The 25,661-nt window shown below is 40.1% G+C and overlaps 2 protein-coding genes across 5 annotated transcripts in view; one reads left to right on the top strand and one right to left on the bottom strand.

Annotated features, from left to right (window-relative positions):
- LOC308703253 (uncharacterized protein) lies at positions 1 to 25,262 on the bottom strand. Of its 4 annotated transcripts, none has more exons than XR_014031696.1 (5): positions 25,217 to 25,262; positions 8,552 to 8,805; positions 425 to 1,973; positions 121 to 256; positions 1 to 34 (listed from the first exon to the last, which is right to left on the bottom strand). XR_014031696.1 is itself a non-coding variant. In XM_081386573.1 (4 exons), the coding sequence occupies exons 2-4, from the start codon at positions 8,607 to 8,609 to the stop codon at positions 241 to 243; spliced, it is 1,623 nt and encodes a 540-aa protein (XP_081242699.1). In that variant the 5' UTR covers positions 8,610 to 8,805; positions 25,217 to 25,262; the 3' UTR covers positions 1 to 240. The 4 variants fall into 4 exon arrangements, 2 of the variants coding, with proteins under 2 accessions (XP_081242699.1, XP_081242700.1); XR_014031697.1 differs by having other exon boundaries at positions 25,198 to 25,234; XM_081386573.1 differs by having other exon boundaries at positions 1 to 256.
- LOC308703298 (uncharacterized protein) overlaps positions 1 to 25,661 on the top strand; it is a 320,767-nt gene that overhangs the window by 104,411 nt on the left and 190,695 nt on the right. The gene's annotated exons all lie outside the window — the stretch shown is intronic.

Raw genomic sequence — 25,661 nt, forward strand, 5'->3', positions numbered from 1 at the left:
TCAGAATTAGTTTTTTTTTTTATTCAGGTTGAAGCTGCCTGTTGGGGGTGAAAACATACAATTAAAAGTTGTAAAAAACAAAAAGGTCATGTGTCATTGTTTTAAATATGGCAGTTCTACTTGCATTTTTCTCAAGCTGTTGGATTTCCAGCTCCAACTTTCTTATCTTGAGTTTTTTATATTGTATGTCAGTATCTATGGCTTCCATTTGTTTCAGGAGATGACGTTTGTAGACTCCCTTTATGTTCTCTGGGTTCTGTAGGAACAGAAATTTAAGTTATTTGATTGAGTGCTCTTGGCACTTTTTTGTAATTTCTTAATACTCACTTGGTCACGTGGTCCCAGACTGAGAGGGCTCTAGAAGGGTGTCAGCATCCTGCTGCCAATAATAATAATTCTCAGCACATGAAAATAAACTACTTACCGTGATCTCAGACTGTGCTTAAGTGGTTTCTCCACTGCATGGATCTTCATGTGTAGATTCAGGTAAATTTTATAGGAGAAAATCTTTCCGCACTGATCACACTTGTAAGGTTTCTCTTCAGGGTGGATCCTCTCATGTGTTTTCAGAGATGACGACACACTGAATCTCTTGTCACAGTGTGAACACTTGTAACGTTTTTCTCCAGTGTGGATCCTCTCATGTGCTTTCAGAGATGATGACTGACTGAATCTCTTGTCACAGTGTGAACACTTGTAAGGTTTTTCTCCAGTGTGGATCATCTCATGTATTTTTAGAGATGACGACACACTGAATCTCTTGTCACAGTGTGAACACTTGTAAGGTTTTTCTCCAGTGTGGATCCTCTCATGTGTTTTTAGATGTGATGAGTGACTGAATCTCTTGTCACAGTGTGAACACTTGTAAGGTTTCTCTCCAGTGTGGATCATCTCATGTTTTATCAGAGATGATGAGTGACTGAATCTCTTGTCACAGTGTGAACACTTGTAACGTTTTTCTCCAGTGTGGATCCTCTCATGTGTTTTCAGATGTGATGATTGACTGAATCTCTTGTCACAGTGTGAACACTTGTAAGGTTTTTCTCCAGTGTGAATTCTCTGGTGCCGTTTCAAACAGTCCGCTGTAGTGAAAGTCTTCTCACACTCAAAGCACATGTACTCTCTCACACCAGTGTGAGTTTTCTCATGTTTATGTAAAGTGTGCAGCAGTGAAAAACTCTTTCCACACACAGAACATGAATGAGGCTTCTCCTTCATATGAACTGTCAGGTGTGACTTTAGGTCTGATGCCCTAAGAAATGTTTTGCCGCACTGATGGCATGTGAACGACTTCTCTCCAGTGTGGATCCTCATGTGTTTCTCCTCCTTCACTTCCCTCAGTTCTTCAGTCTCCTCCTTCACTTCCCTCAGTTCTTCACTCTCCTCCTTCACTTCACTCAGTTCTTCACTCTCCTCCTTCACTTCACTCGGTTCTTCACTCTCCTCCTCCACTTCACTCAGTTCTTCTCTCTCCTCCTTCACTTCCCTTAGTTCTTCACTCTCCTCCTTCACTTCACTCGGTTCTTCACTCTCCTCCTCCACTTCACTCAGTTCTTCTCTCTCCTCCTTCACTTCACTCGGTTCTTCACTCTCCTCCTCCACTTCACTCAGTTCTTCTCTCTCCTCCTTCACTTCCCTTAGTTCTTCACTCTCCTCCTTCACTTCACTCAGTTCTTCAGTCTCCTCCTTCACTTCACTCAGTTCTTCACTCTCCTCCTTCACTTCACTCGGTTCTTCACTCTCCTCCTCCACTTCACTCAGTTCTTCTCTCTCCTCCTTCACTTCCCTTAGTTCTTCACTCTCCTCCTTCACTTCACTCGGTTCTTCACTCTCCTCCTTCACTTCACTCAGTTCTTCTCTCTCCTCCTTCACTTCACTCAGTTCTTCACTCTCCTCCTTCTCTTCACTCAGTTCTTCTCTCTCCTCTTTCACTTCACTCAGTTCTTCACTCTCCTCGCTCTCTTCCATCAGGCCTGACAAGAAAGAAACAAATATTAAATTTAATTTTCAGTACATCAAAATAACTCAAAGAGAGAAATATAAAGTGAAAGGACATGAAAGTGAGCCCTGATGTAATAGTAGAAAGCAGACAACTGCTATAAAATAGTGATAATTTGATGCCTTTTTATAAACTGATTATATGTCTTTCCATGAATGAGGAAATTTATCTTCCAATTATTATTTTTAAAACATTATAGTCACGAATCCCTCGTTTCTTTAGCAAGAACTATTAAATATATTTGATCAATGACACAATTATCTACCATGATATTAACATTAAAATATACAATACTGCCATATTTTGACAACAACTTTGAAATTGATATTTATTTGACTAAAACGTTTTAATTATTGATGGCCGTTCACACTAGACTTTTCCTTGCACTGACTTCCATTCATGTGCATGTGAAAGTGGGACACCAGAAACACAAGCTCAAGTGAATTACCCTGTGAGAAATAACACAAGCGTTTAGCATTCAAGTGGAGTGGATTGTTTATTTTTTATTATTGAATTATTATTATTTGTTATATGTTAAATTTATTTCCGTCATTTCACGGCCATTGCAGTGTCTGTAGAAACTTCACAAGCTCAAAGTGTAGAGTGGCCGCAGCTTTAACTATTTTTAAATTAACATTTTTTATTATCTTTATCTGTGTCCTACATGTTTCACTCAACCCTGTTACTCCTGACATGATTGTCCTCCTTTTAAAATACAGCATTTCTTAAAAATAAAATTCACACAGGAAGTGACATCATCTAGGCTCTTTCTACAGCATGATGGGAAGACAAGAAAATAATCTCAATCCACTGTCTCAGTTTTTACACAAACTGTAGCATTGACTGTATTCATCAACCCTGTTACCAAAGTTACTCTAAAAAGAATATCTATAACTATGAATAACTTGTATGATATTTGACAAATACAACTTTATTAGTAACTTGGTGTTTACTGACTATTCCTAAAAATATATATTTTGTAAACTATGTTGAAAATGACTAAAATGCTCCTGCTACTTGGGAACCAGATCTAAAATAAATGTAAAATAAAACAGTTAAAATAGTATTTAGCTTGATCTGATATTGACAATCAATATAAAAATGTCTCAAACATCCCTTTACTGACCACTTGAAGAAAACGTCTCGGTTACTAATGTAACCCTCGTTCCCTGAAGGAGGACGACGTAATTGGGATCACTTCAGGGAGCCCTATCAACTTCGAGTGTCTACACAGGGTTTCTGCAGGGATCTTCAATTTAAATTTTATGCCTTTTTAATGCCATTTTTTTATTTTTAATGCCATACACGACCCATGACTAACCACGGATATTATGTATGTATATACACTCACCTAAAGGATTATTAGGAACACCATACTAATACTGTGTTTGACCCCCTTTCGCCTTCAGAACTTAATTCTACGTGGCATTGATTCAACAAGGTGCTGAAAGCATTCTTTAGAAATGTTGGCCCATATTGATAGGATAGCATCTTGCAGTCGATGGAGATTTTTGGGATGCACATCCAGGGCACGAAGCTCCCGTTCCACCACATCCCAAAGATGCTCTATTGGGTTGAGATCTGGTGACTGTGGGGGCCATTTTAGTACAGTGAACTCATTGTCATGTTCAAGAAACCAGTTTGAAATGATTCGAGCTTTGTGACATGGTGCATTATCCTGCTGGAAGTAGCTATCAGAGGATGGGTACATGGTGGTCATAAAGGGATGGACATGGTCAGAAACAATGCTCAGGTAGGCCGTGGCATTTAAACGATGCCCAATTGGCACTAAGGGGCCTTAAGTGTGCCAAGAAAACATCCCCCACACCATTACACCACCACCACCAGCCTGCACAGTGGTAACAAGGCATGATGGATCCATGTTCTCATGCTGTTTACGCCAAATTCTGACTCTACCATCTGAATGTCTCAACAGAAATCGAGACTCATCAGACCAGGCAACATTTTTCCAGTCTTCAACTGTCCAATTTTGGTGAGCTCGTGCAAATTGTAGCCTCTTCTTCCTATTTGTAGTGGAGATGAGTGGTACCCGGTGGGGTCTTCTGCTTTTGTAGCCCATCCGCCTCAAGGTTGTGCGTGTTGTGGCTTCACAAATGCTTGGCTTCATACCTCGGTTGTAACGGTTATTTCAGTCAAAGTTGCTCTTCTATCAGCTTGAATCAGTCAGCCCATTCTCCTCTGACCTCTAGCATCAACAAGGCATTTTCGCCCACAGGACTGCCGCATACTGGATGTTTTTCCCTTTTCACACCATCCTTTGTAAACCCTAGAAATGGTTGTGCGTGAAAATCCCAGTAACTGAGCAGATTGTGAAATACTCAGACCGGGCCGTCTGGCACCAACAACCATGCCACGCTCAAAATTGCTTAAATCACCTTTCTTTCCCATTCTGACATTCAGTTTGGAGTTCAGGAGATTGTCTTGACCAGGACCACACCCCTATTGAAGCAACTGCCATGTGATTGGTTGATTAGATAATTGCATTAATGAGAAATTGAACAGGTGTTCCTAATAATCCTTTAGGTGAGTGTATATATATAAATTAACTTGATTAATCACACGTTTTTTCCGAAATTAAAACACTTACATTTGATTAGGCTTATATATTTTATAATGTAATCATTTCACAGTTAATCTACAAATGAATGTAGAGACAACATAAAGGCCAGTCTCACTGATGCTAAAACAGCTATTGATATCTGGATAGAAATAATTTCTCCCCCCTAATTTTAAACATTAATTATAGCCATCCAACATTACAGTGTAATTGTAAGCTATCAAGTTTTTAACATTAGGCTTAAAAAAAAGACAACTTTTCATTTAAGTGAACTTAACAATCCTCACATAAACCTATAATAAATGTCATATTTACCTTTGGCCTTCCTGTCTAACATACGTTATCAAACAGTCTGCACGGCATAAATTATAGATTAAATATAGACTAATGCTTATTAAAGCTACAAGAGTTCTTTAGTCAATAGCAGTGAGTAATTTTCTCTGGTGCCTTTGTTCTGTGATTACTGACAGAAAGCTTTATTGGCTGCTGTCCCTTTAAGAGCAGCTGCTGACAGAAACACGGATCTAACACGCGCCTCATTCTCTCACAACTCTTTGCGTTCATTAAAGACTTTATTTCACTAATTTAAGACTGCTCTTATTTTATGAGGATACTCACAAAACAGACATTTTGGCAAAATTGTGTTTTATTGTTCGTTGCGCGAAAGAGGACCGTTTTCTGGTGCGCAGTCTGTGCGCACGATCTGGCACTCGTCTTTCTCTCTCTCTCTCTCTGTGTGTGTGTGTGTGTGTTACATAGACAGAACATTCGCAGGCAGCGCGTTTAAAAGCATTTACATGAATAAGAGATGGATCATATAATGTAACGCTACCCAAGGGATGACAAAAATTAACGAATGCTGCGTTTGCGTTAAATATTTTAACGCATTAAACTGGACAAAAATAATCTCATGCATTAACACGTTAAAAAATGCAAAGTGAGCTTCAACAGCGGATGTCGAGCTGATGAGGGAACGTTACTACACAGTTAATTGCTGTCTGCCTTTTACCGTCGACCTGTGGCTGTCAGACTGCATATGAGATTTTACGCCATTGATTCCCATTGTAGCTACCCAATTTAAATACCTTTTTACAAAAGCTGCAAAATCCTTCTTTATTTTGACCACCAACCATGTTCTAAATTGTTTGTCTTCCATGCACTTTCCCAGTTTTCTGGTCTAGTTTTATTCCTGTTGTTCCTGCTGTCCAAAATTACTCGCGCCACCTCCGCAACTTTGCTCCGGCCGGAGGCAATCACCAAACTGTTTCCGCGTGTTTTTAAATCACACTAACGTACATATTTTGCGACGTCAGCAAATAAAAATTATTAATCATGAAGACTATTCAAATAAATTGATAATATAACATTTTCTTCAAAACCATAAAAAATTTAATGCCTGTAGGATTTGCTTTTTAATGCCATTTAAGGCCTTAATTATCGCAAAATCCATTTAATGACTTTTAATGCCCCGCGGAAACCCTGCTACAGAACGAGCCAATGAACGCTGGCGTGTGTGAATCGCGTCACGCGCTCCTGCCCCGCAGCGCGGATATAAACAGGAAGCGGGCGCAGTGGCGCACGCACACACAGTTTTTCGCTGAGGAGCCGAGATTTGTGACTGCCATGCAGCGATGGTCAGCAACGGTGGCGATGGGACGTTACGTCTCCCGTTCCCTCCTTCAGGGAACGAGGGTTACATTAGTAACCGCGACGTTCCCTTTCAGTCGCTCACGTTCGACGTAACGTCGACGTGACGACGTAATTGGGATCCCATGGAAAACGCCTCGGTTGCTGCCACATCCAGCACCCTACGCAAGACTCTAAGACCCCCAACTGCTGGGGCGGAAGACCTGCGAAGAGGGAGTTAAACTTTTGTTCCATTATACCCCACACAGTGGAACTCTTGGATAACACTGGGAAAGCGTAACTTTTTTACGCACAGCGGCCCGAAGTGGGGTCTGAGTGTGTGGTGCAGCACATACCTGCTTCCGTCGAAGGGCAGAGTGAGTGTGCGGAGGCGTCAGCACGTCCGGAACACAGCCACTGCTGCCTGCTGGCGAAGAAAGAGGGGCTCGGGAGTGACAAGGCATGGCGGCTTCGTCGACTGCCAAGCGCGCCCTCTTGGGACCCGTGGTTCAGTGGCGGAACAAAAAGAAAAGGAAACAAAAGATTCTCCACCCGGCCCTTCACCGGGGGAAGGAGTGGCGCCTTCGCCATCTCCTGAAGAGCAACTTGATCCACCTCCAGGCCGCCCGTCTCAGGGTCGTTTGCACCGTCGCTTGCCTCCTGGTTTGGCAGCGGCCTGGACGGGCGGGGTCGGCTTCCTACGGCTTGCTCCGCGCTTAGGCCTGGATTGTTGCTGCTGCTGCTGCTGGGGCTTAGCGGGAGCGGAGGATGCCGCAGAAGGCCGACCTCGGCGACGAGTAGACGGAGGGTCTGTGGCCGGCCTTCGGGTGGGAGCCGCAGCGGTCCGTCGGGGCAGGATGTGCCGGATGGCCTCCTTCTGCTTCTGTGCGGCCGAGAGCTGTTGGGCAAAGCTCTTGATCGCGTCGCCGAACAACCCAACCTGGGAAAGAGGGGCATCCAGGAACCGAAATTTATCGGTGTCCCTCATATCCGCCAGGTTGAGCCAAAGGTGGCGCTCCTGGACCACAAAGGTGGACATCGCCTGACCGACTGAACGTGTGGTTTCCTTCGTCGCCCGGAGGGCGAGGTCGGTTGCCACACGGAGCTCCCGGAGGAGCTCTGGGTCAGAACCACCCTCGTTCATGCCCATGAGCGCCTGGGCCTGGTGGACCTGCATGAGCGCCATGGCATGGAGGGCGGAAGCAGCCTGTCCACAGGCCTTGTAAGCCTTCACCGTTAGACCGGACGAAAACTTACAGGCCTTGGACGGGAGGCGTGGATTACCCCGTCAAGAGGAAGCGGACGCCGGACACAGCTGCATTGCGACGGCCCACTCCACTGGGGGGATATCCACATACCCCTTAGCTGCCCCACTGTCGGCAACAGGGCTTGTGAGGCGTGAGGGGCCCGCGGAGGTTGACTCGACGGGGAAGCCCTCACGGTAATCCTCAGATCACCTTGGTCATGCACCGAAGTAGGCCTATTCTGCAGGGCAGAATAAGCGCTAGATCGGGGCATAGGCGAGGGGACTGCACCTCCCTTGAGGTAAGCGAGTCTCGATCTAAGCGCTGAGATAGTCATATTCCCGCAATGGGAACATGAACAATCCACAAAAGCTGCCTCAGCGTGTTGAATGCCAAAACACGAGAGGCAACTACTGTGGCCATCTGCTGGCGCCAGGGAACGACGGCATCCAGAAACGCACAAGCAGAATGACATCTTGAAAAAGACGCAGGGTCACGCTTGTGTTGCTCTTTTAGTAAAAATAAAAAAGGTAGAAAAATACCCTCTCAGTGCTGAGGCACCCAGGGGAAGCCGCGGTGTGAATGAACACGAGGAAACGCCCACCGAACCGACACACACTCACACAGACACAGAAAAATAGTGCTGTGAAAACAGAAGTTGTGAGCTGCAATGCTCGCGGCCACCACTGATCGCGCCGTCACACCAACAGTGTAGGCAGAGAGATCTCTTCTTATTATGAAGTCTTCAAGGGCTGATTTGTAGACAGAAGTCCCACAAAAGCTTGGCTCCGAAGTGAAAGACAATGTGTGTGTGCGCCCGCTTCCTGTTTATACTCGCGCTGGGCGGGGGCGCGTGACGCGATTCACGCACGCCAATGTTCATTGGCTCGTTCTGTAGACACTCGAAGTTGATAGGGCTCCCTGAAGTGATCCCAATTACGTCGTCACGTCGACGTTACGTCGAACGCGAGCGACTGAAAGGGAACCCAGAACATTCTGTACCGTTTCATAGTTGAACTGTTTATCTAAATGTGATGAAATGCTTGAATGTTTCTAACATGAATGTTCTTCAGCATCATGAATGAATGAGGAATAAACACCAACCTCTTTGTCCTTCAGGATCTTCAGTGTGTTTCATTCTGCAGGGTTCTGGATCACTCATGTTCTCACTGTCCTCTTTAATAAACTCAGTCTTTGCAGATTTCAGCTCTTCCTGATGCTCTGATGCTTGTCTTCACTTGTAGCTGATGGGAATTTACAGCATTTTTTGGAGAATTACTGTGGGAGGAGCTTCACTGATGATGTGATAACAGTGGGAGGAGCTTCTCTGATGATGAATTACAGTGGGAGGAGCTAATCTGCCAAAATCAAAAATATAAATCACTGAGTTTGTTTTTATAATAAATGACACTTCTAAGCATTTACAGTGAGGAAAATAAGTATTTGAACACCCTGCTATTTTGCAATTTTCCACTGTGAGAGACTAGCCTGACTTCGTCATACTCATATTCTAGTCAGAATGTGAATCTGATACTGCTCCATAGAGATTTGATTATGGGGCGTGTCTCAACCGAACCAGGAAAAAAAAAACTCTGCACTCAATTGGATAGACCTACAACCAATCAGAGCAACGGAGTAAATGACGTATGTTCTTCATTCATATTTTCAAACAACAAAATGTCGCGGCTCTCTGTTCCTCTTTTAAAATGAATGCGCTGTGGTCTGTGGATATCTTCTATAACAGACGCGATGGCGGAATCTACACATGATGTTTCATAAACAAAGTTCGGGAGGAGCACGTACAAATAATCAATCCAATATCAACTTGTCATCAAACATTACCATGTCTAACGTTACCCTATATCAGCATGAGGAAGCATATTCACTCTGTCAACTTACCTAACACTCCTTGACAGTTTTTCAGCATCCCTCCACCACCCCGAATCCTCACTCTTGTCTTCTCTCACAACCAGGAATACTGGGGGAGTATGGCTACCGAGCCCACAGCCCTCTCCTCGGACAGCATGTCATACGCATATCTGACTTATTTGTGTGAACTCGTGAAATCTCATATACGCATTTATTCTATCTGACTTATTTGTAAGTGTGAACTCGTGAAATCTCAATTATCCAGCTGCAGTCGTCTTTGTTGTAAACTAATTCAAATCAAGCGCTCTTTGGTGACGTGAGTGATTATGTAACCGCAGATCATCTGTCCATCATCGATTAAAGCCCGCCCTGGCAATTTGATTGGCTCGGCCTTTTGGGAGCAGGGCATAATTACTCCTCAACGGATCGAGTCCAGACCGAACTTCCCAACCAAAAAATGTTGTGGGCGGGGTTCGGGCTGGCACTCAGGCTAGTGGGAGACATAATCTTAAAAAAAAATCCAGAAATCACAATATATGATTTTTTAACTATTTATTTGTATGATTCAGCTGCAAATAAGTATTTGAACACCTGTCTATCAGCTAGAATTCTGACCCTCAAAGACCTGTTAGTCTGTCTTTAAAATGTCCACCTCCACTTCATTTATTATCCTAAATTAGATGCACCTGTTTGAGGTCGTTAGCTGCATAAAGACACCTGTCCACCCCATACAATCAGTAAGAATCCAACTACTAACATGGCCAATACCAAAGAGCTGTCCAAAGACACTAGAGACAAAATTGTACACCTCCACAAGGCTGGAAAGGGCTACGGGGTAATTGCCAAGCAGCTTGGTGAAAAAAGGTCCACTGTTGGAGCAATCATTAGAAAATGGAAGAAGCTAAACATGACTGTCAATCTCCCTCGGACTGGGGCTCCATGCAAGATCTCACCTCGTGGGGGTCTCAATGATCCTAAGAAAGGTGAGAAATCAGCCCAGAACTACACGGGAGGAGCTGGTCAATGACCTGAAAAGAGCTGGGACCACCGTTTCCAAGGTTACTGTTGGTAATACACTAAGACGTCATGGTTTGAAATCATGCATGGCACGGAAGGTTCCCCTGCTTAAACCAGCATATGTCAAGGCCCATTTTAAATTTGCCAATGACCATTTGGATGATCCAGAGGAGTCATGGGAGAAAGTCATGTGGTGAGATGAGACCAAAATAGAACTTTTTGGTCATAATTCCACTAAACGTGTTTGGAGGAAGAAGAATGATGAGTACCATCCCAAGAACACCATCCCTACTGTGAAGCATGGGGGTGGTAGCATCATGCTTTGGGGGTGTTTTTCTGCACATGGGACAGGGCGACTGCACTGTATTAAGGACAGGATGACCGGGGCCATGTATTGCGAGATTTTGGGGAACAACCTCCTTCCCTCAGTTAGAGCATTGAAGATGGGTCGAGGCTGGGTCTTCCAACATGACAATGACCCAAAGCACACAGCCAGGATAACCAAGGAGTGGCTCTGTAAGAAGCATATCAAGGTTCTGCCGTGGCCTAGCCAGTCTCCAGACCTAAACCCAATAGAGAATCTTTGGAGGGAGCTCAAACTCCGTGTTTCTCAGCGACAGCCCAGAAACCTGACTGATCTAGAGAAGATCTGTGTGGAGGAGTGGGCCAAAATCCCTCCTGCAGTATGTGCAAACCTGGTGGAAAAACTACAGGAAACGTTTGACCTCTGTAATTGCAAACAAAGGCTACTGTACCAAATATTAACATTGATTTTCTCAGGTGTTCAAATACTTATTTGCAGCTGTATCATACGAATAAATAGTTAAAAAATCATACATTGTGATTTCTGGATTTTATTTTTTTAGATTATGTCTCTCACAGTGGACATGCACCTACGATGACAATTTCAGACCCCACCATGATTTCTAAGTGGGAGAACTTGGAAAATAGTAGGGTGTTCAAATACTTATTTTCCTTACTGTATGTCTGTCTAGCTATTCATTGTACAGTAACTGAAGCCAATTCATTAATTATTTATATTATTTTTATTGCTAATCCTAACATTATTCTGCTTCTTCATTAAAATACAGGTATCTAGATATATAGAAAATAATATAAATAATTGTAATTCTTCCAAATATAAATAATGGTAAGAAAAACTGAACAAAATCATAAACACAGAAATAAACGTATAGGGTAAGTGTACCCACTAAGCACACCAAAATCTAAATCTAGGTTTTTTTCATAGATATTGACATAGTTTATAAGAAAAATTATTTGTTAAAATGCAAGATTAATCTCTCATTTGAAATTGTATTAATTAGGCTAGTTGATGTACATTTTAGAATATAAAATTAAGATAATTTAGGAATAAAGTCAGAAGTCTGGCATGGGCTTAATTGGTACTTTTGGTACCATTTAAGCCCGCATGTGTTCCAAATAAGCCCACATCATCTTTGATTCACAAAATATAATTTTTTTATTGATTTTAAAGAAGTAAAACATCAATATATTTATTCAGTGACAGGGAATAATAAAAAAAAATCATTTTGCTAATGTTTGATAAGAGCCCTGGGTGGGATGGGTTGGTGTTAGTGGCCAGTGGTCTGGTGTTAGTGGCCAGTGGTCTGGAGCCTTAAGTCGGCTTGACAGTTGTAGCTGGAGTCAAGTTGGAAGTTTGACCGGGTGTATCTCGGGAGCCAAGCCGAGTTAGGGCTCCATACTCTGGGCTTAACACCGGGACTCTGGATCCTTAAGCCAGCTTGGCTCCCGAGTTATGCCTGGTCAAAGGTGGAGTTTAACCGGGTGTATCTCGGGAAGGAAGCAGAGTCGGGGCTCCAGACTCGGCTTAGGGGGGCCTCCTAGTGGGCCCCCACACCGGGAGTATGCAGCCTTAGGTCGGCTTGATTCTGGAGTTATGCCCAATCAAAGTTCCACTGGAAGTGACCATTGGGAAGAAAGCATAGTTAGGGCTCAATAACCCTGCATAAGGGGCCCACTAGGTGACCCCTCCATGCCCGGAGTCCAGAGCCCCAACTCGGCTTGGGTTGGGTCCCGAGTTTTGCCCGGACAAAGCTAGACAAGAAGTGCCGGACGGTCCCAGGGGCTCAGGACTATGGGGAATGTAGGGTCCTGTACCTCTCCATGGACCTCTCCATGCCCAGAATCTCAAGCCTTAACCTGTTAAGCTTCACCAGTGCGTCGGCGCACTGAAGCGTTTTTTTTTTTATTTAGTTAAAAATTACTATCAGATTTAATGTTATACATTGACAAACTATACATCATTAAAAAGATATAAGACTCAAGTTTCAGTATTTGACCACTATTGTATTCTGAAAAACTTATAGTGACAGTTATGTCTTAATTTGTGTCAGGAGTTATGAAATGAAAAAATGAGTCGATACCTTTGATATGAATTATGCGCGTCAGCCGCTTTCATTCATAAAAAAACTCCCGTGCTGTCGTCATGACAGCGATACACAAAACAACGTCCCTCAGGGCTTTAGCTCAAAAATGTGCAGATTTGGAGAAATATTGATATATTTTCATAAGTTTTCATCAGATTTCTATAGACAGGAATAATATTTATTGAATGTATGCCCAAATGCGTCGATGTAATCATTATGAGCGCTGGACGCTGTGATGTATTGTGTTTTCAATCCATACCAACAGCCTGAGGGCGCTACATTCACAATAATAGTCCATTTATGTAACATGAAGAAGAACCATGATCATGTGACAATCCAGGAAGTCTCGAACACACACAGAGCTATCAGAGATCGTTGTTACATGCAGAAAAAAGACTTTTTGAAGACAATAAACATGATTGAAATGATATTTGGTTTACCTGTGTTCTTCAAATAATGTCAGGTATTTCCATAATAATAGATTATATTTATAATGTATTGCTAATCGATATAGACTTTATCATTGTGCAGAATAGTAAAAAATATATATTTTATGTCTGATTTTTTAATCTGAAGCGAAATTATATCACAGAAGATTATTTAAAACACTCTACTTGCGTTATAAATTAAGTTTGAAGCACAAAAATGGTTTTAATCTCATAAATTGTCGTGTATTGATGGTGTGCTAAGCTAACATGCTAGCTAGCTCTAGGTGCACCTGCCACATATTGCAGTTATCCTTTTATAATTTTTTTCTAAATATGCTTACTAAAATGTTTCATTATTCAAGCAGGGCATTTGATCCAGTTTTTAAATGTTAAGTAAGAACTTTGATAAAATAAATTAGGGATTGAAACCCTATGAATAGCCAGTCGTTAGTAACTATAATGCAGACAAAAGAAATGCATATTTCGAGCCATAACCAGTCTGGAGAGGTGTTAATGTGTGCAGGGGGAGACTGAGACTGAATGGGGCTCGTTTGCACCACAAAACAATAGAGACAATATACTGGATAGATGGTTAGAAGATGGCAATAAACATCAGAAGCATCTTTAACGTCAAATCAAAATAAAGTCAACTGACATGGTCTTGAAAAACATGTAACTAAATACAGAGTTTTGGACTTATTATCTTCAGATTTTAAACATAAAATGTTTAGACATGTGGCTTTAGCTGTAGTGCATTTCTAGATTGCTCCAGTGCCAACTTCAATTTTATTTTCATGAGGATGTTTCATAAAAATTAATTTCTAATAACTTTACAAAACTTTGAAGCTATTTATAACAATTTTTTTTCATTATGACAATAATTAATTCTACATTTACAATAAACTGCCAGGTGTCAGCTTTCAAATGAGATCATACTTGTGCTTTTAGTGCAAAGGGTTCATGAACTGTATCTGTTTAAGTTTGGGTATGTCATTTCTGGGGATTTTTCAAAAGTGGCGTTGCAGCTTAACAGGTTAACTCAGCTTGTTTGTACTTAGAGGGATTCCTCATTGAAATACATAAGGTGGGCTTAAATGGTACACAGTGAGTACTGGTGGAAAAAGACAATGTTTTCCTTTAAAAATGTAAGATATGTTTACAAATACATGCATGGAGCTTAAATATACTGTTGACTAAGTATCATAGTAATTTTCATTGTGCCCACATTGAGAAATGTTAAGTTTTTTTCATTCAAGGTTAGCTTGTGTTGGCTCTAGTTTGCATGCGTTTTGTGGCACTGTACCATTTAAGCCCATCTTAAAAAAAAGTTAATTTCTAAAAATAATCTTCTCTGCAAAACAATTTATGATGTATTTATTTGTAAATTAATGTAAAATGAATCACAAAACATTCATTGTTTGCAGTTCACATGCTTAATTCTTTGGCAGTCTATATTTCTGTAAGGCTAATGGTTTGACCTAGAGATTAGCTTTGAACGCAAGCTAATAAAACTCATCTTTCCATTTAAAGGAAAATTATATAAAATGATAAAGTACTTTTTGATCATACACAAAAAACAATACATTTATCTCTTATTTGACATAATATCAATGTATTGGACGATTCTAAGGGCCCAGGCTGATTTAGGGCCCAGAAGAGCAGACCCCCCTTTTCTTTTATTATTTATTTTCTCTTTTTTATACATACATTAAATGTGCTAGGGCCCGCCATGCACTAAATGTGTATTTTGTCCGTTTTGACCATAGACTTAATATTTAAAATACAAATAATGTATTTACTGTTTCAGTCACACCCCTCCACCTTACAATGGTTCATTCCACCTGCTCTGTCCGAGCTACGATCGCTAGTGTAACGTCTCTTGCTTATTGCACTTGCTATGATGCAGCGTAGACAGTGACACACGCAGGCATGTCACATCAAAAGTTAGGGCATCAAAAAAGGAAAGGAAAGAGAAGACCGAGAACGCCGAAGTCGACAGTATGTCACACAGTTTTTCAAAAAGAAAGGTATCTTGCCCTATTCCTGTATTCCAAAACTTTCAGAGTTACTTATTTTTGTTGCTACATGACCTGCTTTTATCTAGCTAGCTTAGTAAAATTACTGAATTATGATTTACATCCAACAATAATAACATATCTGGGTTATCATGTCTCTACACCATAGACTGTAAAAAATAGCTACACAGATTCAGCGGCTGCTGCACACCCACGTCCTCCTTCTCCCCCCGTGCGAAATTCGCGTCCGATATTTTAGCACGTTAAAAAATAAATACAACCTCACGTTAGGTCAATCACACTTGCACACTGCTTCCGAAACCCTCTACCGTCAAAAAAAAAAAAAAAAAAAAAATCGGATCGGGTTCGATTTTCTGCGTTTTTCGGATCCGTAACAAGGGTTTGAATGGTGTTTTGACAGTTTAGAGCCACAGAATGACGGATACGAAAAAACGCATGCGAAAATTTCGGATTCAGTGTGCAAGGACCTTCAGCTGAACAAGGTGAGCCTGAGCGCGAAACTTCACGAAGATTGATGCCTCTCAACACGTCTTATCTACTGTGTTCGCCACATGATGATAACTTTACAAAACAAAAAGTAATCTATACGCTTCAAAAATCACAAAATCAGTTTGCCGTGTGTGTCGTGTGTTCTGTCTTCTGTGAAGTGACAGGGCTGCTGCTACGATCGATTATGTCAAACTTGACGTTCTTAATATGAATAAAATGCCCCAGAAAAAAATAATATAAAAAACCGAATAAAACATGTGTCTGTAGTAACCATTGGCTATAAGGAGTTAACAAAATAGATATTTTAATATTTTATATTATGAAAACTAAATAGGCCAATAGAAATAAGATGGTTATTACGTGTGTGTTTGACTTATAAGTCAAATTTGTATAAATTCAATTTATTTTATTTTTTGTTTTTTTTGTTGGCTTTGTACTCATCTTTAGACATTTTAACTACGCAATGTGCTAAGTATCTTTTTTAAAGTATACAGGGCATGTTTATTGGGTTAAATTTTATCTGTAAAAAATGTAGGGGGCCCAGAAATTTTGGTTTCCATAGGGCCCAGAATTTCTGGCGGCACCCCTGGTAGTTACCAAAGAAATGGCTGAAAATTGCAGAAATGTGTTGATTTCTGAAGGGTCCCGAAACACCAAAGTTTTGGGGTGACTTTGTGTGAGGTCCCCTGAGACAGCATGCACATTGGTGGGGCTAACTCAACATTGCCAAATGTAATTGATATGCAATTAAAAATGCCAGGGAAGTTACAAATCACTGGATTGGTTAAAATAATAAGCAGCATAAAATATTATTTTCTCTTTTTTTAATTTGACTTCAAAGTTGAAAGTGGGCTTAAAGGGTACATGGGCTTAATGGGTAGCGTTTATACTCGGACTATAGCCTACTTTAGACTGGCGGAGCGCAGCCGCTGCGGAGTAGCCCAGTGCCTGCGTGACTCGTCAGACATAAATAGAGAGAAGTAGCTCCGGCAACAATGTTCTTCCGCAAGACGCATGCAGTTCTGTTTATTAACTGCTAGAGCGCTGATTTATCCAGTAATGAAACAAGTCAATCATTAAAAACGATCAATCATTAAAATAATTTAAATCAATCATTAAAAACGATTTTGAAAATAATCTGTTCTACACATCTTACATGGGTGTTCAAGCATATTCTACCCCTTCTGGTTGAGATGGTATTCTCCACTGCTGGAGATACAATAAGCTAGGTCCCAAATTATTTTAAAGCAGAAATTTTTATTTTCCTTCAGAATTTTTTTTTTTTTTTTTTTGCAAAAATTGCTTAATAATATGTTGAATTTGTTGACATTACCAGTCTGTTAAACTCATTTGGGATTTTCCCCTTACTACTATTTTTTTATTAGTTGTTTTAATATTATTTAATGTTGAACTGGAACCGGAACCGGAATCGTTTGGTGGAACCGGAATCGGAACCGGAACCAGAACATTTCTTACGATTCCCAACCCTAGTGGAGGGGGCGTGGCTTAGCCATAGGTCAATTGTTCAAGTTCAGACAGATAATCTTTCTCTCAAAGTCGTTCAATACTGTTTATGCATCAGTAAATCAAGCAAGTGACTAAACGATCAACTTCACATCATTTCTCTTAGTAGGATGAAAATAATCTTACTTAAACTGTGATTAATATACAGATAGCGATCAAAGAACAATCCCTTTCCAGTCGCCCAAGCTGTCAATCACACAGCGTGCGTTTATCTGGACACTTGCCAAAACTTGTTATGAAATCAATGACGCTGTTACACTGCACAACGAAGCTCTTACTGTACATACGGTACATCATGTTTGCATTGGTGAAATCATTAGTGAGAGTGCAGAAACTGCGCTGCAATGATAAGATCTTCATTCACGTGATCAACAGGCTTACAATGAAGTCTCACAGCAGCCAATCACATAGTGATGGGAAGTCCGGTTCTTTTCCGCGAACCGGTTCTTTCGGACAGTTCGTTTCAATGAACCGGTTCAAAAAACCGGTTCAAGCTTAACGATCTCGAGGGCCGATCGCGCCGTAACAATCTCAGAATTGTTGGTATCCCAGAAGGTGCTGAAAAGGGAAGACCAACTGAGTTCGTGGCGGAGCTGATCAAGCAACTCTTTGACGACTTTTCCGATCCTCCAATCATTGACCGCGCTCACCGAGTACCTCAGCCAAAGCCTCCGGAAGGAGCCAAATCGCGTGCAATAATCGCACGAATTCACTATTTCCAGGACAAAGAGCGCATCCTGCGCCTTCGTCAGGGACGTCAGCTTGAATACCAAGGTCGTAAAGTGCTGTTTTTTCAGGATTACACGGCTGAGGTAATGGAACAACGTCGGAGCTTCAGCGAGGCAATGCAAAGGTTAAGGGAGCTTAATGTGCGTCATACTCTGCGCTTCCCCGCTAAGCTTTGCATCACCTACAATGGAAATACCGAATTGTTTACATCTCCCACGGACGCAAAGATATACATAGACAAAGAACTGAGGCAAGTCGCTGGGACGGATCATGAATAAATTTTGATGTGTAGTGCTATGGAGAGTGGATAGAGACTGTAAGTGCACATTTCTTTATTTTTTTTTAGATAAGATTTGGCTGTGGAGCAGTTTTATTTTATTTTATTTTTGGACTTACATTTCTCTCGTTTTACGATCGTTTCACTTAGCTTGGGTGTGCGTATTCGTATTATTGTAATACTTTGCTACAAGTATAGCGTGTTCTAGTCACTAGGGGGAGCCATAATGCTTCGTTTGGGGAAGTCATTTGAGGCATTGGGGTGGGCTGGGATGGGTGGGCCAAAAGTTCGAGGCTCAAGTTGTTGTTGTTTTTCTGTTTTTGTTGTTGTTGTTGTGTTTTTGTTGTTGTGGTGTTTTTTTTTTTTTTTTTTTTTTTTTTTTTTCTTGGAGGGGGATTGTTACTGTTGTTTTACATTTAAATGAAAGGGAACGATACAACGAATAGAGGAAATCCTACTTTGACTTTGACATCTTGGAATGTTAAAGGGCTTGGGCACCCCATTAAAAGAGGCAAAGTGTTTACCCATCTCTAGTCCTTAAAAGCGGACATCTTATTTTTACAGGAAACGCACATAGCCGTGGGACAAGAACATAAGCTTAGGGCAAATTGGATTTCACAGGTGTATCAGGCTACTTTCAACAGTAAGGCCAGGGGGGTAGCAATTTTATTTCGCAAAGGTATTTCATTTCAGCTGGATTCAATGACTACTGATACTCATGGCAGATATGTCATGATTTCAGGACAACTTAGTTCTTTGCAAATCACAATGTTAAATATATATGGTCCGAATATTGATGACCCTAAATTTTTTAAAAAGGTTTTTGATTTAATACCATCTGGGTGTAAAAATGTAATTATTGGCGGTGACTTTAACTGCTATTTAGATCCACTTTTAGACCGTTCATCCTCAAAGCCACCTCCCAGTATAACCTCAGTACAGATCCTAAATAGATTAATTGAAGAAAGGAATATGGTAGATATTTGGAGGATACAACACCAAACAGAACGGGAGTACTCATTTTACTCGCACGTTCATAAGTCTTATACTAGAATTGATCGTTTTTTGGTTACTTCTGAAATGGTAAACATAATAACTGGTACAAGGTACCATAATATGTTGATATCAGACCATAGCCCCATCTCTCTTCAGATTAATAAAGTCTTGCCACGACAAAGTTATCATTGGAGATTTAACCCTTACCTACTTAAAGACCCAGCTTTTGAAAGCTACATTAATGCTAAACTGAATGATTTCTTTATGAATAATGACAATGGCCAAGTCTCTGATTCAATTCTATGGGATACCCTTAAGGTAGTCATAAGGGGACATATTATTGCTTTTGAAACGGCTAGCAAGCGAAATAACAATAGCAGGCTTTTAAGAAATGAAAATTTACTCACGATTTTAGAACAAACATATAGAACCTCTGGATTACAAGAAGATTATAATAAAATATTGAATTTGAAATATGAGTATAATTCGATCTTGAGCAAAAGAATTGAGAGTCTCTTACTTAAACTGAAACAAAAGCATTTTGAATTAGGCGATAAGCCAGAAACTTTATTAGCGAGACAGTTAAGGAGTGAGCAAGCAAAGCAAACAATCCATCAAATTAAGTCAAACACAGCTGAGATTGTAACCAATCCAGAAGAAATTAATGAATCCTTTAGGGATTTTTATTCTGATCTTTATACCTCAAATTGCAACGTCAGTAAAGAAGATTATGATTCTTTTTTTGATAATCTCAACCTTCCCCAGTTAGATAAAACTGCAAAAGAAGATCTAGATCGTGCATTTTCTGAAGCGGACATTTTAGAAGCCATCAAGTCTTTCCCATCGGGTAAAGCGCCAGGGCCAGATGGCTTTGGATGTGAATTTTATAAAACCTTTTCTTTAAAACTAGCCCCCTACTTTTTAAGAATGATCAACGACTCATATGAAAATGGCAAACTCCCCAATTCACTGTATGAGGCCAATATTTGTGTTCTACTAAAGAAAGGAAAAGACGACACAGATCCGGCCAATTATAGACCTATATCGCTACTTAACTTTGATCAGAAGGTGATATCAAAAGTGTTAGCTAACAGACTTGGAAAGCATATCTCAACAATTATACACCCAGATCAAACTGGGTTTATACCAGGTCGTTTCTCTTTTTGCAACGTTCGCCTCCTCCTTAATATTCTTTATAAGGAACGTGGTAAGGAAGCCACAGGAGCAATCATCTCACTAGATGCCCAAAAGGCGTTTGATCAAATAGAGTGGCCATTCATGCTAAAAGCACTTGAGCGTTTTGGGTCTGGGAGTCGTTTTATTAAGTGGGTAAAAATTCTATATTTATGTCCTCGTTCATCCATTCTGACAAACTCTAATAAATCTATCTCTTTTGAGTTGCATCGAGGAGTCCGACAAGGAGATCCCCTCTCTCCTCTTCTTTTTGATATTGCGTTGGAACCGCTAGCAGTGGGGATTAGAAGTCACCCACATATTAATGGAATAAAGATGGGAAAGGTTGAAGCTCTGGTTAGTTTATATGCGGATGACCTATTAATATATCTCTCTGATCCAGCCAAATCAGTTCCCTATTTGCTTGATTATATTAATGCGTTTGGTAAAATCTCTGGGTATACTATCAACTGGTCCAAAAGTGAGTTCATGTCACTTGCTAAAAACACTAGTTCCAGCCAGGTTGACTCTTTGCCTTTCAAAACAGTCGAAGACCACTTTACATATCTTGGCATAGTGGTACCAAAGAATCCCAAACAAATATTTAAATTAAACTTTTTGGCTAAGATTGACAAGTTAAAAGATAATATTGAGAGATGGAGGCTCCTTCCGCTTTCTATGATTGGCAAAATTAATGCAATTAAAATGGTTACTTTACCGCAGTTCCTCTACCTTTTTCAAAACGTCCCTACTTATATACCTATATCTTTTTTCAAGCTTTTAGATTCAGTTATCTTACCGTTTGTTTGGGCTTACAAAACTCCTCGAATAGCAAAAGCGCACTTACAGAAACCCACGCAGATGGGAGGCCTAGGGCTCCCAGTGTTTAAATATTACTATTGGGCAGCAAATGCCAGGGCTCTATCTTACTGGCAGAAGGGTATCCCTAATGAAACTTTCTCTGTGGCTGATCCTTTATGGCTTAGGATAGAGACATTTTCTTTTACAATATCGTGTCTTCCAGTTTTACTTTTTTCAAAAGTTTCTCCCTCATCAAAACTAATTGGTACCAATTTAATAATTAAAAATTCAATTCGTATTTTAAACCAGATAAGGAAACATCTTAAATTACCTGACGTCTCCGTTTTTACACCCATCGCTAACAATCATATGTTTAAACCTTCTCAGCTAGATAGTGGTTTTGTTGAATGGAAAAGAAAAGGTCTGATGTCTATTGGTGATCTTTATATAGATGGTAAATTTGCTTCTTTTAACCAATTGCAATCTGTATTTAATCTTCCAAGGTCTGACTTTTTTCGATATCTACAAGTAAGACATTATGTTCAAACAATTATTCCACAATTTATTGACAAACCAGAGATTAGTACATTTGAGCAAACTTTTTTGTTTAATCCAAGCTCTAGGCATCTGGTTTCACGATATGTTAATTCTTTCCAACTGGCTGTGAACACCAAGCATATCAAAGAAGCCTGGAGTAGGGATTTTGATGAGGAAGTATCGGATGATACCTGGAATGACAGCCTTAGTAGGATCCATGATTGCTCAATAAATGTAAGACACAGATTGATTCAGTTTAAAGTAATCCATAGATTGCATTATTCTAAAACGAGATTGAGTAGAATCTACAATTCCATTTCTCCATTGTGCGACAGATGTAAAACAGAGGAGGGCTCATTATCTCACATGTTTTGGTTTTGTCACAAACTGTTTAATTTTTGGACTGCTATATTTGATTTTTTTTCAATAGTTTTTCAAAAGGAGGTTAAACCAGACCATGGTCTCGCAATTTTTGGATCCTCTGAGACATTGAATACTCTTCCAAAATCTCAGCAACAACCTTTATTGTTGGGCATGACTCTTGCAAAAAAAATAATACTTGTAAACTGGAAATCTTCAGACTCTCCATCATTTAAAGCTTGGCTAAGCGAATTGTTTCACGTCATACAACTAGAGAGGATACGTTCCCTGGAGTCCAAATCTCATCGCCATTTTCAAACTGTATGGCAGCCCTTCGTGAATTTCCTCAAGACTGAATAGTGTATAATTATTGTTCTCACTGTAATGATACATCTATGAATAAGTCTCCTTGGTTTTGTTTATCTAACCCCCTTATTTATTTATTTATCCCTTTTTTAATTTTTTTATTTTTTTTATTGTTGTATTGTTTGTTTTTCTGGTATTCTTTAATTTGTATAACATGTAAAAAATTGTAAATAAAAAAAAAACAAAAAAAAAAAAAACGGTTCACCAGTTCTTTTACGTCATCACGTAATGACGTCAATTCTATCATCCCGGCGGATAAATATACATTCAAATAAAGGCATTTGTAATCATAACTTCAGTTAAATAATAGTACTCATCTTCATAATCATCTTGGATAAGTTTCTTTTACGTTTTGAGAATGAACCATGTAGTAGGCCTAAGGCGATGCGCAAACTCGGATGTTTTACATGTCTTAAAGTGAATAAACTGGTCTTCATCATTTTTATTTTATTTGTAATTAAATAAACTTACATTTCGCCGAATTCGGCCCCTCATTCAAGTCCTTGGTTCACCCGTGCTCATGTATCAGCACAGCACATAGACAGTATAAACACCAGTTGGCCAAAAGAAAGTTCGGTTCAGAGACGGTGCGATCGCGCATGCGCAGTCTCTCCTGCTCATCGGTTCTCTGTATCGAACGTGTCCGAAAGAAACAGTTCTCGGTTCTGTACTGGTGATCCGAGAACTGCTGCAACAACCAGTTCTTGACTCGAGAACCGTATGCCTGTGTGTGAGCTGAGAACTACTGAAACCTAGGCTATAGCCTTATTCAGTCGACAAAACTAAAAACTTGATGCATATCTCCAGAATGTTTAATACGTTATGTTTTGATTAACACATTATAAACATTCACTTTGCACCCTTTACAACCTAGGCAAGAGTTTACGTCAAAAATGTATATCAACTTACTTAGAAATTAAACGATCTGTTCCAGAAAATAATGTTTTATTATAATAATAAATGTTTAGTTTTACAATCCATTCATTGTTTCCAATCTTTAAAATAATACAGCAGTAGCCTATGTGATAAACATGTTTCTAACATGTTTTATTTTGTTACACTTCGTCCCTCTGAAAGAATTGCACGCATGCTCAGCTCATCAGCTCATCGGTTCTCCGTATCGAACGCGTCCGAAAGAAACGGTTCTCAGTTCTGTACTGATGGTCCGAGAACCGCTGTACCTGTACGTTCGGTAGTGCGCGCATGCTCAGTATCAACTGCTCGTGCTCATCACTTCTCTCAGCACAACATGTCTCAGTTCAGTGAACTGTTGGATTTACTGGAGTTAACAAATATGCCTACTCCGGGATATTGGTTTATTTTGAGTCGAAGGGACTGTCAGGACTCAGCATGTACGAAAGTGAGTAACTTTAGTAACTTGTTGTGGATCAGTGCTGACGCAAGACGCGAACTGTTTCGAACGATTCAGTCTGATTTAGTGTACTGGATCGACCAGTTCACTAAAAAGAACCGGTTCAAAAGAACGATTCGTTCACGAACCGGACATCACTACAATCACAGCAGTGGGCGTTTTCACTGAAGTCTCACAGCAGCCAATCACAGCAGTGGGCGTTTACAATGAAGTCTCACACAGACACGCCCCTTCAAACAGAGCGTTCAAATCAGAGGATAAAATCAGGCTAGGAAAAATGCCTTTTATTTCTAAATTATGACAAATTTTTATCTAAAAACATACTAACATTATAAGGGCACCCCAGGAAAATTTCTAAAATAATAAAAATAATCCATGCAATGGCACCTTTAAGTGTCAATTTACAGGATATCTGAAGACATCAGCATAATAAGTGAGGTGAAAACAGGAACTATTGTCATGAAATAAAGAGTTTTTTCAGCAGATCTATTAATATTGATGAGCCTCAGACCATCAACACTCATTCAACAAGCCATTCAGGATCATCAGCAGATAATCTCACTTTATTCTGAGTGTTTGCAGTTAGAAACACATTATTTGAGTCAGGATACGTGATAAAAGCCTGTAAAACTGCTCTACTGAAAGACAATACTGTTATTTGTCACAATATAACATGGATAAATCATCAATAATAAAACAAAATAGGCCTAATTAAATAACCTTTATATGAACCTCTTCGGGTAAATAACTACAACACATAATATGTGAATCTAAATATAGTTCGACTTTATAATAACTATTAATTGCAATAAAGTAATTCCAACATGTTACATAATCATATGTTCAGAAACAGACAATGTTCATAAAACTCTTAAAAAAATGTAACGTTTCCTGTGTCAAACTTAATATTCATATTCCCATGCATGTATAGATTTGATATTTCCCACGTTCATTACTCATACAGGGGCAATATAAAGTGTCTACATCAATTTTAATAAGTAAATGTAATCTGCCAAAGATAGCTTAAATGTCGACAAAGAAATAAATGTAAACATGAAAACGGCAACAGAAACACTTGAGATCGATTCCCCTCACAGATCTCAAACTTTAACTTCACATTCAGTAACAGTTCTCAATCCAAACATCGAAACAATCACACAAACGAACACAACATCGCTCAGGTCTGAATGAACTCAACATATTCTCCTCATGCTCGCTGCTGCTGCACTAAATGTTTATTTCAGAAGGAAGACGCCAGAAAAAACGCACAAGTATCGCTGTGATCGATGAAAACAATACAGAAATGAGCCTGTCGCTTAATAAAACTGTATAAAGTGTGTGTGATGGTTGTGTAAATATGAGAAATACCGTGAACTGCTCTCCTCACCTCAGAAGACTCGACACTGAAACTCAATAACGGAAGAGACGGCGCGAGCGAGCGGTGACGTCATCGGCCTCCAAAGCACGCGGCCACGCGCGTACGGGACACCCCCGCAGCCAATCAGGGCTTCGCAGATTCAGCTTTACTAGTAACATTCTCTTATTATTAGGGGTTCAAGCACGAAGTGCTGAAACCCTATTGTAATTGTACTGATTTTTATTATTATTAGGGGTTCAAGCACGAAGTGCTGAAACCCTATTGTAATTGTGCTGATTTTTATTATTATTATTATTATTATTATTCTGCCGTAAAACGCATCGTGCAGCCCAAACCGTAAGGGCTAGAGCTTTGAAACTTTGCCATATGGTAGTACAAAAATCGAGGAGAGGTTATCAAATTATGACCCCGATTGGCCCATAGGTGGCGCTATAGCAACCAAAAGCGCGAAACT

The sequence above is a fragment of the Scardinius erythrophthalmus genome, assembly GCF_964197995.2.
Source record: "Scardinius erythrophthalmus genome assembly, chromosome: 1".
In the NCBI taxonomy this organism is placed as follows: domain Eukaryota; kingdom Metazoa; phylum Chordata; class Actinopteri; order Cypriniformes; family Leuciscidae; genus Scardinius; species Scardinius erythrophthalmus.

What these genes read in the sequence shown, in the direction of transcription:
- LOC308703253 (XM_081386573.1), bottom strand. Translation starts at nt 8,609, where the DNA reads ATGAGTGATCCAGAACCCTGCAGAATGAAACACACTGAAGATCCTGAA. An exon ending in AGATCCTGAAGGACAAAGAG is followed by an intron (nt 1,974 to 8,551) that starts GTTGGTGTTTAT and finishes CTTTCTTGTCAG; the next exon opens with GCCTGATGGAAGAGAGCGAG.